Raw genomic sequence first — 13,523 nt, 5'->3', positions numbered from 1 at the left:
CATAGTGTATTAATTTACGTTTTTTTTTATTAAGTTAAGCCTGCCAATTGATATGTTATCGTGTGTTTTTCTATGTTGTGATGTTATGCTATTGTTTCCGAAAAAGGGAGAAGGTTTGGATCCATTAAAACGTTAAATCCCGCTGCAAATGTTTGCACCTCTCCCAAGTCAGGAATCTGATGTACAGTTGTTGTTGTTTGTTTATGTAATTTAAACGTGTTTATCGTGTTGTTTATTTATATATAGAAATGATTTTCCCGTTTGAATGGTTTAACACTAGTAGTTTTGGGGCCCGTTATAGCTTGTTTTACGGTGTGAGCCAAGGCTCCGTGTTGACGGCCGTACATTGATCTATAATGGTTTACTTTTTTTTAAATTGTTATTTGGATGGAGAGTTGTCTCGTCCGCACTCACTCCACATCTCCCTATTTCTATATAGTTTATTTGTTCTATGAGTTTAATCGTTTATAAGTTTAGTTTAAACATATTTTATTGTCCAAAAACATTGACAATAGGATTAGACACAAGTTTTGCAACTTAGAACGTCTTCTCCATATTTTTTTGAATACTCCTTTTGCAACTTCTGTCTAACAAATGCAACTTATAACTTATAACTTATATCGTTTATAAGACATACATGGGTTAAACGAATAGTGAATTTGTTGGCCAATATGACAAATGGTATGATGAATTTGTTTCAGATACACTTCTGCCTTGGTAACTATTAAGTTATAATTACTTTAACACACAGGATTGTAGCAGGAAAAGATCCAGTATATTGAAAAGGTATACGAAATTCCAAATAAATCAATTACATAAAAAAGTGCAAGATTCTATACTAAATTATTTATATGCATTATAATCATGTTATTTGGGTGGTGAATTTTATGGTCGACTGCTGAATGTCCAGTGACATATGCATGATATATATATATATATATATGTAGTTCATGTTTAGGAAGATATTAATTCAATACGACTGCTTATTATCAGCAATTGTTTCAAATGCTAATATTTAAAATAAGCTGAGTTTAACGATAGTCGTACATATTAATGCAATTATAGTTTTTTAATAACATATTTTTGTACAATGAAAACTTCAAAGTATAAAAAACCATACCTAATTTATTGTTAACTTTAAACACATCATATACACAATTAATGTGTAAATGAACTGTAATTTTCTGATGAAAGATGTGTCGCTGAATCTGGACAAAGATGCAATGCCTTAATACAAAGATTTTGCAAAGATTACGATGATATAAAGCGAATATGTTACGCAACTCGTGATGCAGCTATGAACATCGACGGTAAGGCTGCAATAGATATTAAAACTATTAAAATCCATTTTTTTAAGGTTTTTGTGTTTTAACTGTACAAAGTCATACTATTAAACAGTTATTACGAAGGTTCGCCTATAGTTACTTTGAGCCAGATCGTCACATAATAGATATTGGCTTATAGATTTATCAATGTTTGCCTATCATAATATGTTAACAAAAACAGGTTAATGTGTGCATTAAATAATGAGAAGATTGAGGCAAAGCTGGACGGAAGAGAGTTTCAGTTGCATTTGTTAGACAGAAGTTGCAGAAGGAGTATTCAAAAAAATGATTTAAAAGCAAAATTAAAACGCCACCGATTCAAAAGTGAGTGGTACTCCGAAAGAGTAAGCAGATCATCCATCGTATGTGACACGTTTAGTTGTATTTTGAATCGATTTTGGGAATTGCTTTCCAATAAAATACTACGTCATCTTAATGAAAAATGCATTAAACATTTAAACAAGGAGACCATTTGAACAACATATCATTACTTTTAAGTTTTCAAAGATATGAAAGATATCAAGTGATATGAAAGTTGATTAATCAAAAATAAAAGGCATGGTTGCATATTATGAAAGTTGATTCATCAAAAGTAAAAGGTATGGTTGCATATTAAGTAAGAATCTGCAGTTTGATCTGAATAAATGTTTATTAAAAAAATATATTCCCTAATTATACAATGAGTAAACTAAATGACCGACATTATAGTTATCAATAGTACCAGGATTCTAATTTAATACGCCAGACGCGTGTTTCAAACAAGAAATCAAACAAGCCATCGCGTTGTCGGTTTGTTTTCAATTGATGAGTTGACATGTTTCGCGCCTCTGTATGCCCAACAAACGCACAAATAACGTAAGGTCATGTCATCTGAAACCATACTACTTGACGGACATATCGCAATCCGAATCATGCGTATTGCATATCAACCAAAATAAAACTTATATGTAGATATATTCAATGTTAATTGCTAAAAGATTGTGTAGGCTCACAATTTACAATGTATTTCTGATCAAATTGATCAAATAATAATTAAACAAACTTTCACCTATTGCCCTTTACCAAAATATATTATGTATTAAATTCGGTTCAGGACACACATGTTTTTAAATTCAAACTATTCATTGCAATAACATCGTTTCCCATTATATAATATTATTCTATTATACTATTTAGATGGCAGGAAACACGAAAAAGTTTCCGCCTTGATTGTTACTCGTGAGGGCAACGAGAACGTTTAATAAAGTAACCAGTCTAAATAGAAAACTCGAGAAAGATGATTAAAGGAATATTGTTGTCGTTAATCAGTAAGTTTTAAGGAGGTAGACCTTGGTTAAGGGAAGTAACTCTTAAAATCATCAGTACATTTGTGTTAACCCTTTTCATAAATATATTCTAAGCTTCTAGGTTACATAGACTATATCTAATCTGTTTCAGGTAAATGCTTAAAATACATTGATGATACTTGACTTTTAAAAACGCATAACTGATTCAAAGAGTTATCTCCCAGGACAAAGGTCTACACCCTTAAATACTGTTCTAGTGAAATTTGCATTTTTATCACAAATATTTTATTCATGTATAGTAATTGAATACAAATCATATATAAATAATTTGGACTAGAACTTTTTAATGAATGATGTAGTGTTTTCAAACTGTGCTTTAAAATCATTACTTATAAAGAAATGTTCTATTCTTTCAAATACATTTACAGAAATATTGATATACAACTGGAAAGATAAATCTGACAGCTTTATCGATATTAAATTAGGTAAAAATAGGTTACCTCTCTTTCATCAAAAGCTTATCCAAAACTAGGTATTTGCGGGTTTTCCTAGCTTTCTCAACATTTGGCATATAGAACATGTAATGTAGATATACTGTATAATGCCAATGAATCTAATTTTGATAAAAATTATTGGAAAGTTTAGTCCGTCCGTGTATGAACATACGTTTGCTTTTTACTTTTATAAGTTTTCTGCCATTTTAATTAAAAGAGGGTATCACCAGCCCAGTAGTCAGCACTTCGGTGTTGACATGAATATCAATTATATGGTCATTTTTATAAATTTTCTGTTTACAAAACTTTGAATTATTCGAAAAACTAAGGATTTTCTTACCCCAGGAGTAGATTACCTTAGCCGTATTTGGCACAACTTTTTGGAATTTTGGGTCCTCAATGCTCTTCAACTTTGTCTTTGTTTGGCTTTTTAACTATTTTGATCTGAGCGTCACTGATGAGTCTTATGTAGACGAAACGCGCGTCTGGCGTATAAAATTATAATCCTGGTACTTCTGATAACTATTTACACCACTAGATCGATGCCACTGCTGGTGGACGTTTCGTCCCCGAGGGTATCACCAGCCCAGTAGTCAGCACTTCGGTGTTGACATGAATATCAATTATATGGTCATTTTTATAAATTTTCTGTTTACAAAACTTTGAATTATTCGAAAAACTAAGGATTTTCTTACCCCAGGAGTAGATTACCTTAGCCGTATTTGGCACAACTTTTTGGAATTTTGGGTCCTCAATGCTCTTCAACTTTGTCTTTGTTTGGCTTTTTAATTATTTTGATCTGAGCGTCACTGATGAGTCTTATGTAGACGAAACGCGCGTCTGGCGTATAAAATTATAATCCTGGTACTTCTGATAACTATAATCAGACATCAAATATATATGAAATTCGAACTTTTTATTAGCCAAATTGCAAGTTTTAAATTATCAGCTTGATATCATGTTTTTACAAGACAAGGACAGATCCTATACAGTTCTGCGTTTTCCCTATTTTTATTTTTAGGATAGAAATGTCACTTAGTTAGTTAAAATCAAAGGTAACATGTTCAAGAAGACAAAATGGAATTTCATATAGATATAAAAGTATTATACATTTAGTTTATTCTTCCCATGGTGTTCAGCTAAGAAAATGTATACTACATGAGGGCATCGGCACAGGGAAATATGATTTTTTTTTTATCGTAAACAAATTTTCACATCTCCCAAAGCGAAAGTTATTGAACGTGTTATTCAAGTACTAACTCCTGTTTAGTGTCTTTACATAACATATCTTTTTGCATATACATTTTTTATTTCCGCTTTTATTTTATAACTTTGAGTGCCGTAAACAGTACTTCAAATAGATTTGCAAGATTATTTATAAGTGGAATTCGCCTATTTGTAGTTTATTGTCATTGATTGGGTGTTACAAAAGACGCTTTTTTTCTTTGAAGCTGAAGTATATGCAGGATCATGCTACTATGAACATATGAACGTGTTCACTCCAAAACCGTTTGAATTCTATACAAATACAACGACGCATTATGAGTACTGTCTTGCTGGATGTTGTGGCGCCTATAAACGTGGTGGTATTAATCAGTGCTGTGACTCTACTGGTGCTACAATTGGAATTCTGATTGCTTTGGTTCTCTTCGTTGGACTGGTAGTCACTGCTGGTTTCGTGTATAGACAAAAACGACGTAGACTTTTACTTGTAAATGGTATGAATTTGGTCCCTTTATATTCTATGCTTTAAATTTTTCAGCTGTCAGCGTTCCTAATTGAGGTTAATCCAAAAAATTGATTCGGACACACATAACATGTTGTTTTCCTTTTTGAGCAAGATTCACTTTTGTTTCATATTTTGAAGAATTTATCTTGTTCATAGATATACTAGTATGTGAATTTGATTTTGTAACGTTACAAAACATTTTCAAAGTATTGCATTATTACACACATAAAGGTATATTTTTTAGTGGAATCTATTCTTATAAATTTTAAAGAAGAAGATGTAGTATGATTGCAAATGAGACAACTATCCACAAAAGACAAAAATGGCACAGACATTAAGAATTATAGGTCACCGTACGGCCTTTAACAATGAGCAAAGCCAATACCACATAGTCAGCTATGAAAGGCCCCGATAAGACAATGTAAAACAATTCAAACGAGAAAACTAACGGCCTCATTTATCTACAAATAAAATGAACGAAAAACAAATATGTAACACATTAACAAACGACAACCAATGAATTTCAGGCTTGTTTATAGATATATGAGTATGTGGTATCAGTACCAAAAAGACAACTTTCCATCCTTGTCACAATATGTACATGATGTAAAAGTTAGCAATTAAGTAAGGTCTAGAACACGGAGCTTTGGCTCACACTGAACATCTAGCTATAATGAGCCCCAAAAATTACTTGTTTGTTAAGATACGCGATTGATTTATTGTCTGAAACTACAATGCTCTACTTATAACTTTCCGTGTTTAGATCAAGTAAATGTATGCTTATAAAAAGGCCTCTCAATGTCGTTTTTTTTTTCAGCCTGAAATAATCAAATTGTAGTTTTACAAAAACGTTCAGACGACATTTACCTGTGTTGTTTACATTTTTTTTGTGTTTCTTTTTCATGAATTGTTATATTGTATCTTTATAAAGCTAACAAATGGGAATAAAACAATACACACAAACACACATATAAACTGAAAAAACAATAAAGGTTTATGTATTTCATGTTAAATCATATAATTATTTCAGATGTGTCGTCTGAACGAGACAGATTAGTGAAACCAGGTTCACCGTCGAATCTGTCAACAGATGGTCAAAAGCAGTATCAAAGTCACGGAATAACACATGAAACATAATTTGGAACTGATAATGAGAGCCCGTCACAATATATATTGCGAATGCGTCTGCAAAGAAGACCTTGCATTGCTTAGTTTTCAGCTGTTATTAAAATACAACAACTGCTTTCTCCACAATTGTTTCGTTGTTTTATTTTTCCTTGAAACATGTAACGATTATGCTATAGTTTATTTTGTTTTTTGCTATATATATTAAAATATTTAAATATGAAATATAGTTAATTAAAACTAATTTTAGGTATGAAGTATTTAAGGTGTGATTTCCACAAAAAATGAACGTCAAGCATTAAGCGTGTGTTTTTAATGCCCTACATATGGGCATTATATTTTCTGGTCTGTGCTTCCGCTTGTTCGTCCTTCCGTTCGTTCGCTCGTTCGTCTTTCTCGCTTCAAGTTAAAGTATTTGGTCTAGGTAGTTTTGATGAAGTTGAAGTCCGATCAACTTGAATCTTAATTAACATGTTCCCTATGATATGATCTTTCTATTTATAATTTTTTTGCCAAATTAAAGATTTTATCCCATTTTTACGGTCCATTGAACGTAAAAAAATGATAGTGCGGATGGGGAATCCGTGTTTTTGGGACACATTTTTGTTTGTTATGTATTAGTGTTTTTTCGGAATTTAGTGTGGTGTCCAGTTGAACAGATGAACTTGTTTAAATAAACTGTTTGGTGATCTTTGGTCTGGCTGGTGTCTTTGAAAAATGTGTCTTTTACATTTTCTATTTTTATCAACCATTCTTTTCTTTTATGAAATTCATTGCAACTGTAATGTTTTATTGAAATTAAATGATGTTATTGTGTTAATTACTTAAGCATTCTTGAAGTGTGTGCGCTGTATAATTGATCATGTCAACGTCATTACAGCTCTGGTGGATAGTTGACCTTAACACCTTTACTTATTTCTAATAAGATAATCAAAAATCAAACCTCAATAAACATCAGGAGCATATAGCTCAGTGGTTAACGTTAATTCATGTCTGTCATATTTTTTTTCTTTAATCTATGCCGATAGTTTTCTCAATTGAATTGTTATAAAATTATTACTTGTATTATGTAGGGACCTTTTATAGCCGACTTTACGGTCTACATTTTTTTAACCTTGTCGAATGGCGTATGATTGCCAATCATTGCTTGCTTTTACTTATTTGAAATTTGGTTGATAGTTTTTTCATTTATAACAGTTTCACTTAAACATTACATTGCCATATATATCTAATAAATCAGCAACAAGAATTAAAACAAAACCCGATGGTAATATCTAATGCTCCAGAAGAATGAACATGTCATGATTTACCTATTTCACACTTCCGGTTGTTCATGTCGGTGCAAATTTGTAAATGATCCAGTATTGATGATCATGATTGGACTTAGCTATTGTCATTGTTTCTGCTGTCGCCTCCGAAAACAAATTTAATCCTTTACTGTCTTTGATCTCGTTTTGTTCGTATTGCAAACTATCGAAAGTTTCGGTTTGAGCATTATATGATAAGGACTTTCATGAATAGTTCATGAACATAATTTGAAGTGCTATTTTCATTGTCTGGGTGTAATTTTGTCTAACTAGTCTACTTTGAGTGATCACTAGGCTGTGAGTTCAAACCTCCTCTCTAGTGGATAAGTGTGTTGAACGCCGACCTCATCTGATACAAAATTGAAGGTTTTCCTGCCTACGAATATGTTCGCTACACGTATAAGGCCTGTAACGAAATTCGAATTCACCTTTACGAACAAAAACATTGTCTTTGTGAGTACAAAATAGTTAAATAAACAGAATAATAAAATATGTTTTGAACTAATTGTGCTTGATTTCACGACCTTCATATCACGGAAGTTATAATCAATAACAATACAACATGTATCAATAAAGTTCCATTTCATAATTATCAATAGAACACATTATTAGTCATATAAGGAAGTGAAACCTTCCGCTTTCCCGTGTAACCAGGAAATAAACTTAAAACGAAAATAAAATTAAATGAGACGTACCCGTTCATACAAATAGAAATATGAGGATACTTGTAGTACTATGGTCAATCTTCGGTAAGTTTATTATACGTATTGTGTACTGACCTTGACCTTAACGCATTAATTTTAAATGTGTTTTTTTCAAGCATACTAAACAGAATAAATTAGAACAGTAATACACAGAAACACGAGACCAACATGACACATACATTTACAACTATAGGCCTTCAACAATGAGCAAAGATATGCATTTTTATTGAAAAATAAGGAAAAGGGCAATATGAACACTCATATACACCGATACAAGTATCAACTGTTAAATCCGATAATGTAGTCAAAAAGTTATTGGTGGAAACTTTTGTTCATTACACGCAGAATTTTAGTCTCAACATGATATTAGAGGAAAACATACTAGCATGGCATATCAAATTTGTGGTATACGGGACTTTTATTTAGAGCAATGGATTTTTAATACCCTCCTTTTTTTTTTATCAAAAAATAACATTGAACGCGCACGCAACATTGAAACTTTGAATGAAATTAAAATATCTACTTACCATAATAACTGACTCGGTAGCTGCTTCATTTTCCATATCTTTAACAGGAACATGTATATATATTAAAAAGTTATGCACACTGTTGTCAGTTATAAATCGAGATATGTAAGTAAATTTGTCCTAGATATTAACCTGTAAGTTACTTCATTTATTTTATTTTGCGTAAAAGAGTAAAAAAACAAAATATAACCCCTTAGCCTTAGATGGATAACACGTGAATTGTATGTGTAGAATTGTTGAAAGAGCAAGAATGTCAACATTGAATGTGCAACAAAGATAAATCATTTGATTGACTGATTCGATCCAAAAAAATCGTTCTTATATAGGTACAAACGATGGTAAACATTTGTTTTTTATCTTTAATATGAAATAAAATAGACCTAGAATAATCCAACAGCACGAGTTTGCTTAATCTATTTATATCTATATTCAGGTTCACATCGCTTATATGGTCAACTCGATAATTAATGCAATGGCGTCTAATTGCTTGTTTAAGACATCCAATAGTTTGGATAAAGTTTTCATTGTTATAAATCAAATATGAGAAATTGATTAACATCAGTAAACAGCTATTGCCCTTTTAATGTCATCGTTTAACTAGAAATTTTCGTTTTTACACACAAAATACCATTGAAATGCTGGAAGACACATTTATCCTTTTTCGGTTATTATTATCCAATTAGGAAATTGCGATTATCAAACAAGGACAATGCCATAGAGTTACGATAATCATCCCGATTTTTCCAACGGCAATTGTCTAAGCACTTAGACAATAACAGTACTACGTTAAGATTGAAATATGATGTATAAGAAAAACCTTGCAGCTGAGTAATTATTGACAAAACATGCTGCATTTGAGAAAAATTATTGTAAAGATTTTACCTATTTCTGCCGTCTCCATTATGGGATCGTCGTAATTCCAGTTATGGTTACCAGTTTAACACCAGTGATAGATACTTGATGTTATCATTTACCTTTTTTATGCAGTTTACGGACAATTATTCCTTCTTTTTCGTCACAAAGTTCCAGTCTAAAATACGTCACTTATAATAATTTTTTACAATCTACCCTAGCACAGAAGCCTAGTCAGGAATATGACAGTCGTTTGATGTGTTTGAGTTTTGATTTTGCCATTTGATTATGAATATTCCTCGGAGTTTGATAGTTTTGTTATTTTATTTTTACAATACGTTTATCCTATAACAGTTACGAACAGCTCATAACTAAACTGAATGTGTTTATATTTTATCGTTGAACATTAAAGAACAGTTGTATTTCATATTATTCTGAGAGTAGAGAAATTATCCCTAAGGAAGGCAATGTATATGTCTTAAAATTATGAATTTTAATAATAAACTTTCAAATGGTTTCTTTTTCTCCATATAAACTGTACAATGCATTTTTTCTAACCAATAGTTTTTATCATACTGCAGCTGGAAGTAATGCAGGATCGTGCTATTATAAACAATGGTCACCATTTTCCTATAACGATTACTCGATCTACGAGTTCTGCCTTACTGGTTGTTGTGGTTCAACCGAAATAGATGGTAAAAAACATTGCTGTAAGGATGCAGGAGCCATTATAGGAATATTTCTTGGTGCAGCAGGATTTCTCGCATTTCTACTTATAATTTGTGCCCTGTGTAGAAGAAGACATCGTAATGATTCATTCGTAATCAGTAAGTGTACATAGACTTTTTGAAAGTTTCATAATTGTCAGTTCCATTTGTTTGTTTACCTTTGGGCAATATTTTTTTCATTCTTTCATAATTGCAAATCACTTGTCCTGGGTTTAGTTGTATTTGGAATATCCCACATTTAACCCATGGAATACGTTTTTAACACAATTTGGGAATAAGGTGCAATAGTTGATCTTCACAACCTTGCTTTGAGGTTGCCAGCAATGACCAATTGTAGATCTAGCTCAAACATATATTTGTTTAGGCCAGTTCTTTAAGGAAACCTTGTTTCTTCGCGATTAAAATCTTCTTAAGTTGATTCCGGATGTCGTTGTTTTGCATTCTCATATCACATTTATAACGCAGATCTTTGCTTTGGTGAATTAATTAAAGTCAAACATTTTTTTGTAAAGAAGTCCGAACCTCTTTAAAAGTTCAGCAAAAACAAGTAACGGCATTTCAAATGTCAAAATCCATCAATTTGGGTAGAAAATACTTATCAATTATGTGTTTGGTATTTGAGTGATCTTTTCGCAATATATAAATATCATTAAATGTGAGACAAACCACTAAATAAAGTGAATCTGATTTAATACATTGTTATAGGAGGATCAAATGAACGAGGTAGACTCATACCACCAACTACAACAGCCACAACAGCCACGCAATATCCTTCAGCCACTGGCCATAATCATTATGAAAGTCAAGGACGGTATACTTACCAGCAAACAAACACAACAACCGGTTATATATATCCGCCACAAACAGGAAGCAGAAACATGTACTCACATCAAATCACCCCTAATGCGCCTGCGTACCAGAACTGATGGTCAACAGGACTGACAACGGTGACAATAATTGTGGAATAAATCAGCATGATAACGACAATACTAACAGAAATCTCCATCGTTGCATTACAATGTGATCAATTTTAAATTTTGGTATAACAATCTTTAATGTTTGAGTAAATATATTACAGATGATACATTGTTTGAAAAAGTAAGTGTGTTCAACTTTATTGAAGACATTTACTTGAACTACTGAAGTTCAGTATTTATATTTATAAATTAACTGTTTACAAAATTTTGAATTATTTTAAATACTTAGGCTTTTCGTCCCCAGGCAAAGATAACCGAGCTGTATGTTGCCAAACTTTTAGGAATTTTGGTCCTCAATGCTCTTCAACTTCGTACTTTATTTGGCATTTTAAACTTTTTTGGATTCGAGTGTCACCGGTGAGTCTTTTTTAGACGAAACGCGCGTCTGGCGTATATACTTAAGTTAGTCCTGGTTTCTATGATGGGTTTATTCACTTGATTTTTCTATCTCTTACATTGACTGACAAAAGATCATTAATCAATAAGGATACATGTTTAGTGTTAATTGGTGTATTATGTATGAACTAATGGAACTAACATTTTATATAAAGTACAAAATATATATTGCAAACCGGACGTCCTTATTTCTAACCTAATCATCTTGACTTTGAATACATAATAACAATTAAAAGATAAATCTAATTATTATTGTGAATTATCGAACATTGAACAAGCGCTCTATTGATTAGTGAAGCATTACAGAAATGTTGGATTCATTATAATTTGCCATCTTTCATTTTTGTTCACATTCATCAACTACAATACACAGTTGGAGTAATATCCGTAACAAAAATGATAAGAACTAGTTACCTTATAAATTTGTGCAGTTTTTGTGCTGAATAATAGACGGTCAAACTATGTATTGAGTATAACTCTGTGAACCAGAGTAGGGGAAGTAATTTTGTGTCCATGATTTACTGCTAACAAATATCTCCACTATGTATATTTCTTTTAACTTTGATGTACTTGTGTTATATAATAAACTTAAAGTAAAGAAAAATCAACATTCAGATTAACTTTGTATCATTTTCTTAGTTTCTTATTAAATATAAAAAGTAGCGTTTTTCAACACGACGAACTAATGGTCTAAGTAACCTTTAACATGTTTACATCTTTCGCGAAAGAGGAACAAAACACAACTCTGAACTTCTATCCTTTGGATATCATATAATGATATTTCATCATTTTATGATGTACCATCTTAAACCTGGTCACCTAAACTGAACATCTTTCTTAAATGTTTACTACATTTGTTTGTACAGTGAGATATTGTTTCTAGAAATATCGTGATGAGTTATATTCAACCAGTGTTGTCAATCTAATGTGGATCCGTACAAATTCTAAAGAATTACAGCAAACTCTTTCACAATATTCAAATCGTGCAGTATCATGAAAATGTAAAAGAGGAAAGGTCAATTTCTTCATAGAAGGGCCAATTTCAAAAAGTGCTGGAAGAATAAAATTTACGATAAAAACAAGAAATAAAAATGATTTTTGATCAATATCTGGATTTTTATATATAATGATGTCTGATTTTTTTTTAATTAACCCCCAAAAAAGACGAAAGTCAAATATGCGGAATATACCGTGTTTTTGTACAACTTTTTTTATCCTAAAAAATGAAATTGGCTTAGACTGTCCTCAACACCTTAAACAACTTTTTTTAACAAATAGTGGAACATCACTCAAGTGCAACTATATAGCTGCTTAATAACAAATTCGTCCTTAAGAGTCGCCGTGGCTCCATCGGTAGCGCATATTACTAACATTAAATATTGGATTGCTTTTTAAAGAACGTGTTCAAATCTCACAAAGATTTTTTGCATTTTTTGTGTTGAAATATTAAAATTTAATATTCCTATCATATTTTGGGATGTTTGTTTAATTCAAAGAGTCATTATGACTATAAATCATTTCATTAAAGAAAAAAGTAATGTGTTGCTTATTGTGTGCGTTCCTATAACTATCCATACTCTTCACCTACTTTCAATTACTGTGTTCACCTTTATTATATATATGCAAGGAACAATTGCCGTCAAACTGAAGTAGGTGCTTGTACATATTAACCAATAACACGATAATTGATCATGTATCACAATGAAGCCCTAACGTTTTGTGTGTAATATACACATAACGAAGAAATGCCAGAGCAGAACAATTTCAAAACAACAAACTGTGTACTAGTACTGACATTGTTACCACCGTCCATAAATTAAATGTGTTTGTTTTAATTATTTTTGGATTGTTTTTTTCTGTTAGTTTTATGTTGAATAAAGCTATATAATGCATGTACACTACAATCACTTACCGATATTAACACGCTAACTGAGGCAACGGGTTTTTTAAACATAACTAATTTTGAACATCTTCTAGTTGATAACTCAATGAATTATATTTGGACACTTCTAAACATTTACAAACAAAATCAGTATTGATAAAAACAAAAAATAAATCGTCTTGGCCTTGTTT

General features: G+C 31.5%; 2 protein-coding genes across 2 annotated transcripts; both read left to right on the top strand.

Annotated features, from left to right (window-relative positions):
* The first annotated feature begins 2,517 nt into the window (after positions 1 to 2,517).
* Positions 2,518 to 6,115, top strand: LOC134719543 (uncharacterized). The gene is made up of 3 exons (XM_063582536.1): positions 2,518 to 2,632; positions 4,557 to 4,823; positions 5,865 to 6,115. The coding sequence occupies exons 1-3, from the start codon at positions 2,602 to 2,604 to the stop codon at positions 5,969 to 5,971; spliced, it is 405 nt and encodes a 134-aa protein (XP_063438606.1). The 5' UTR covers positions 2,518 to 2,601; the 3' UTR covers positions 5,972 to 6,115.
* Positions 6,116 to 7,898: 1,783 nt separating this feature from the next.
* On the top strand, positions 7,899 to 13,288 carry LOC134718700 (uncharacterized). The gene is made up of 3 exons (XM_063581364.1): positions 7,899 to 8,015; positions 9,931 to 10,176; positions 10,783 to 13,288. The coding sequence occupies exons 1-3, from the start codon at positions 7,982 to 7,984 to the stop codon at positions 11,001 to 11,003; spliced, it is 501 nt and encodes a 166-aa protein (XP_063437434.1). The 5' UTR covers positions 7,899 to 7,981; the 3' UTR covers positions 11,004 to 13,288.
* The last annotated feature ends 235 nt before the right edge of the window (positions 13,289 to 13,523 follow it).

Source organism: Mytilus trossulus, chromosome 5, assembly GCF_036588685.1.
Source record: "Mytilus trossulus isolate FHL-02 chromosome 5, PNRI_Mtr1.1.1.hap1, whole genome shotgun sequence".
Lineage (NCBI taxonomy): Eukaryota > Metazoa > Mollusca > Bivalvia > Mytilida > Mytilidae > Mytilus > Mytilus trossulus.
The sequence above is the reverse complement of the archived record's forward strand: the minus strand, read 5'-3'. Positions and strand labels throughout refer to the sequence as shown.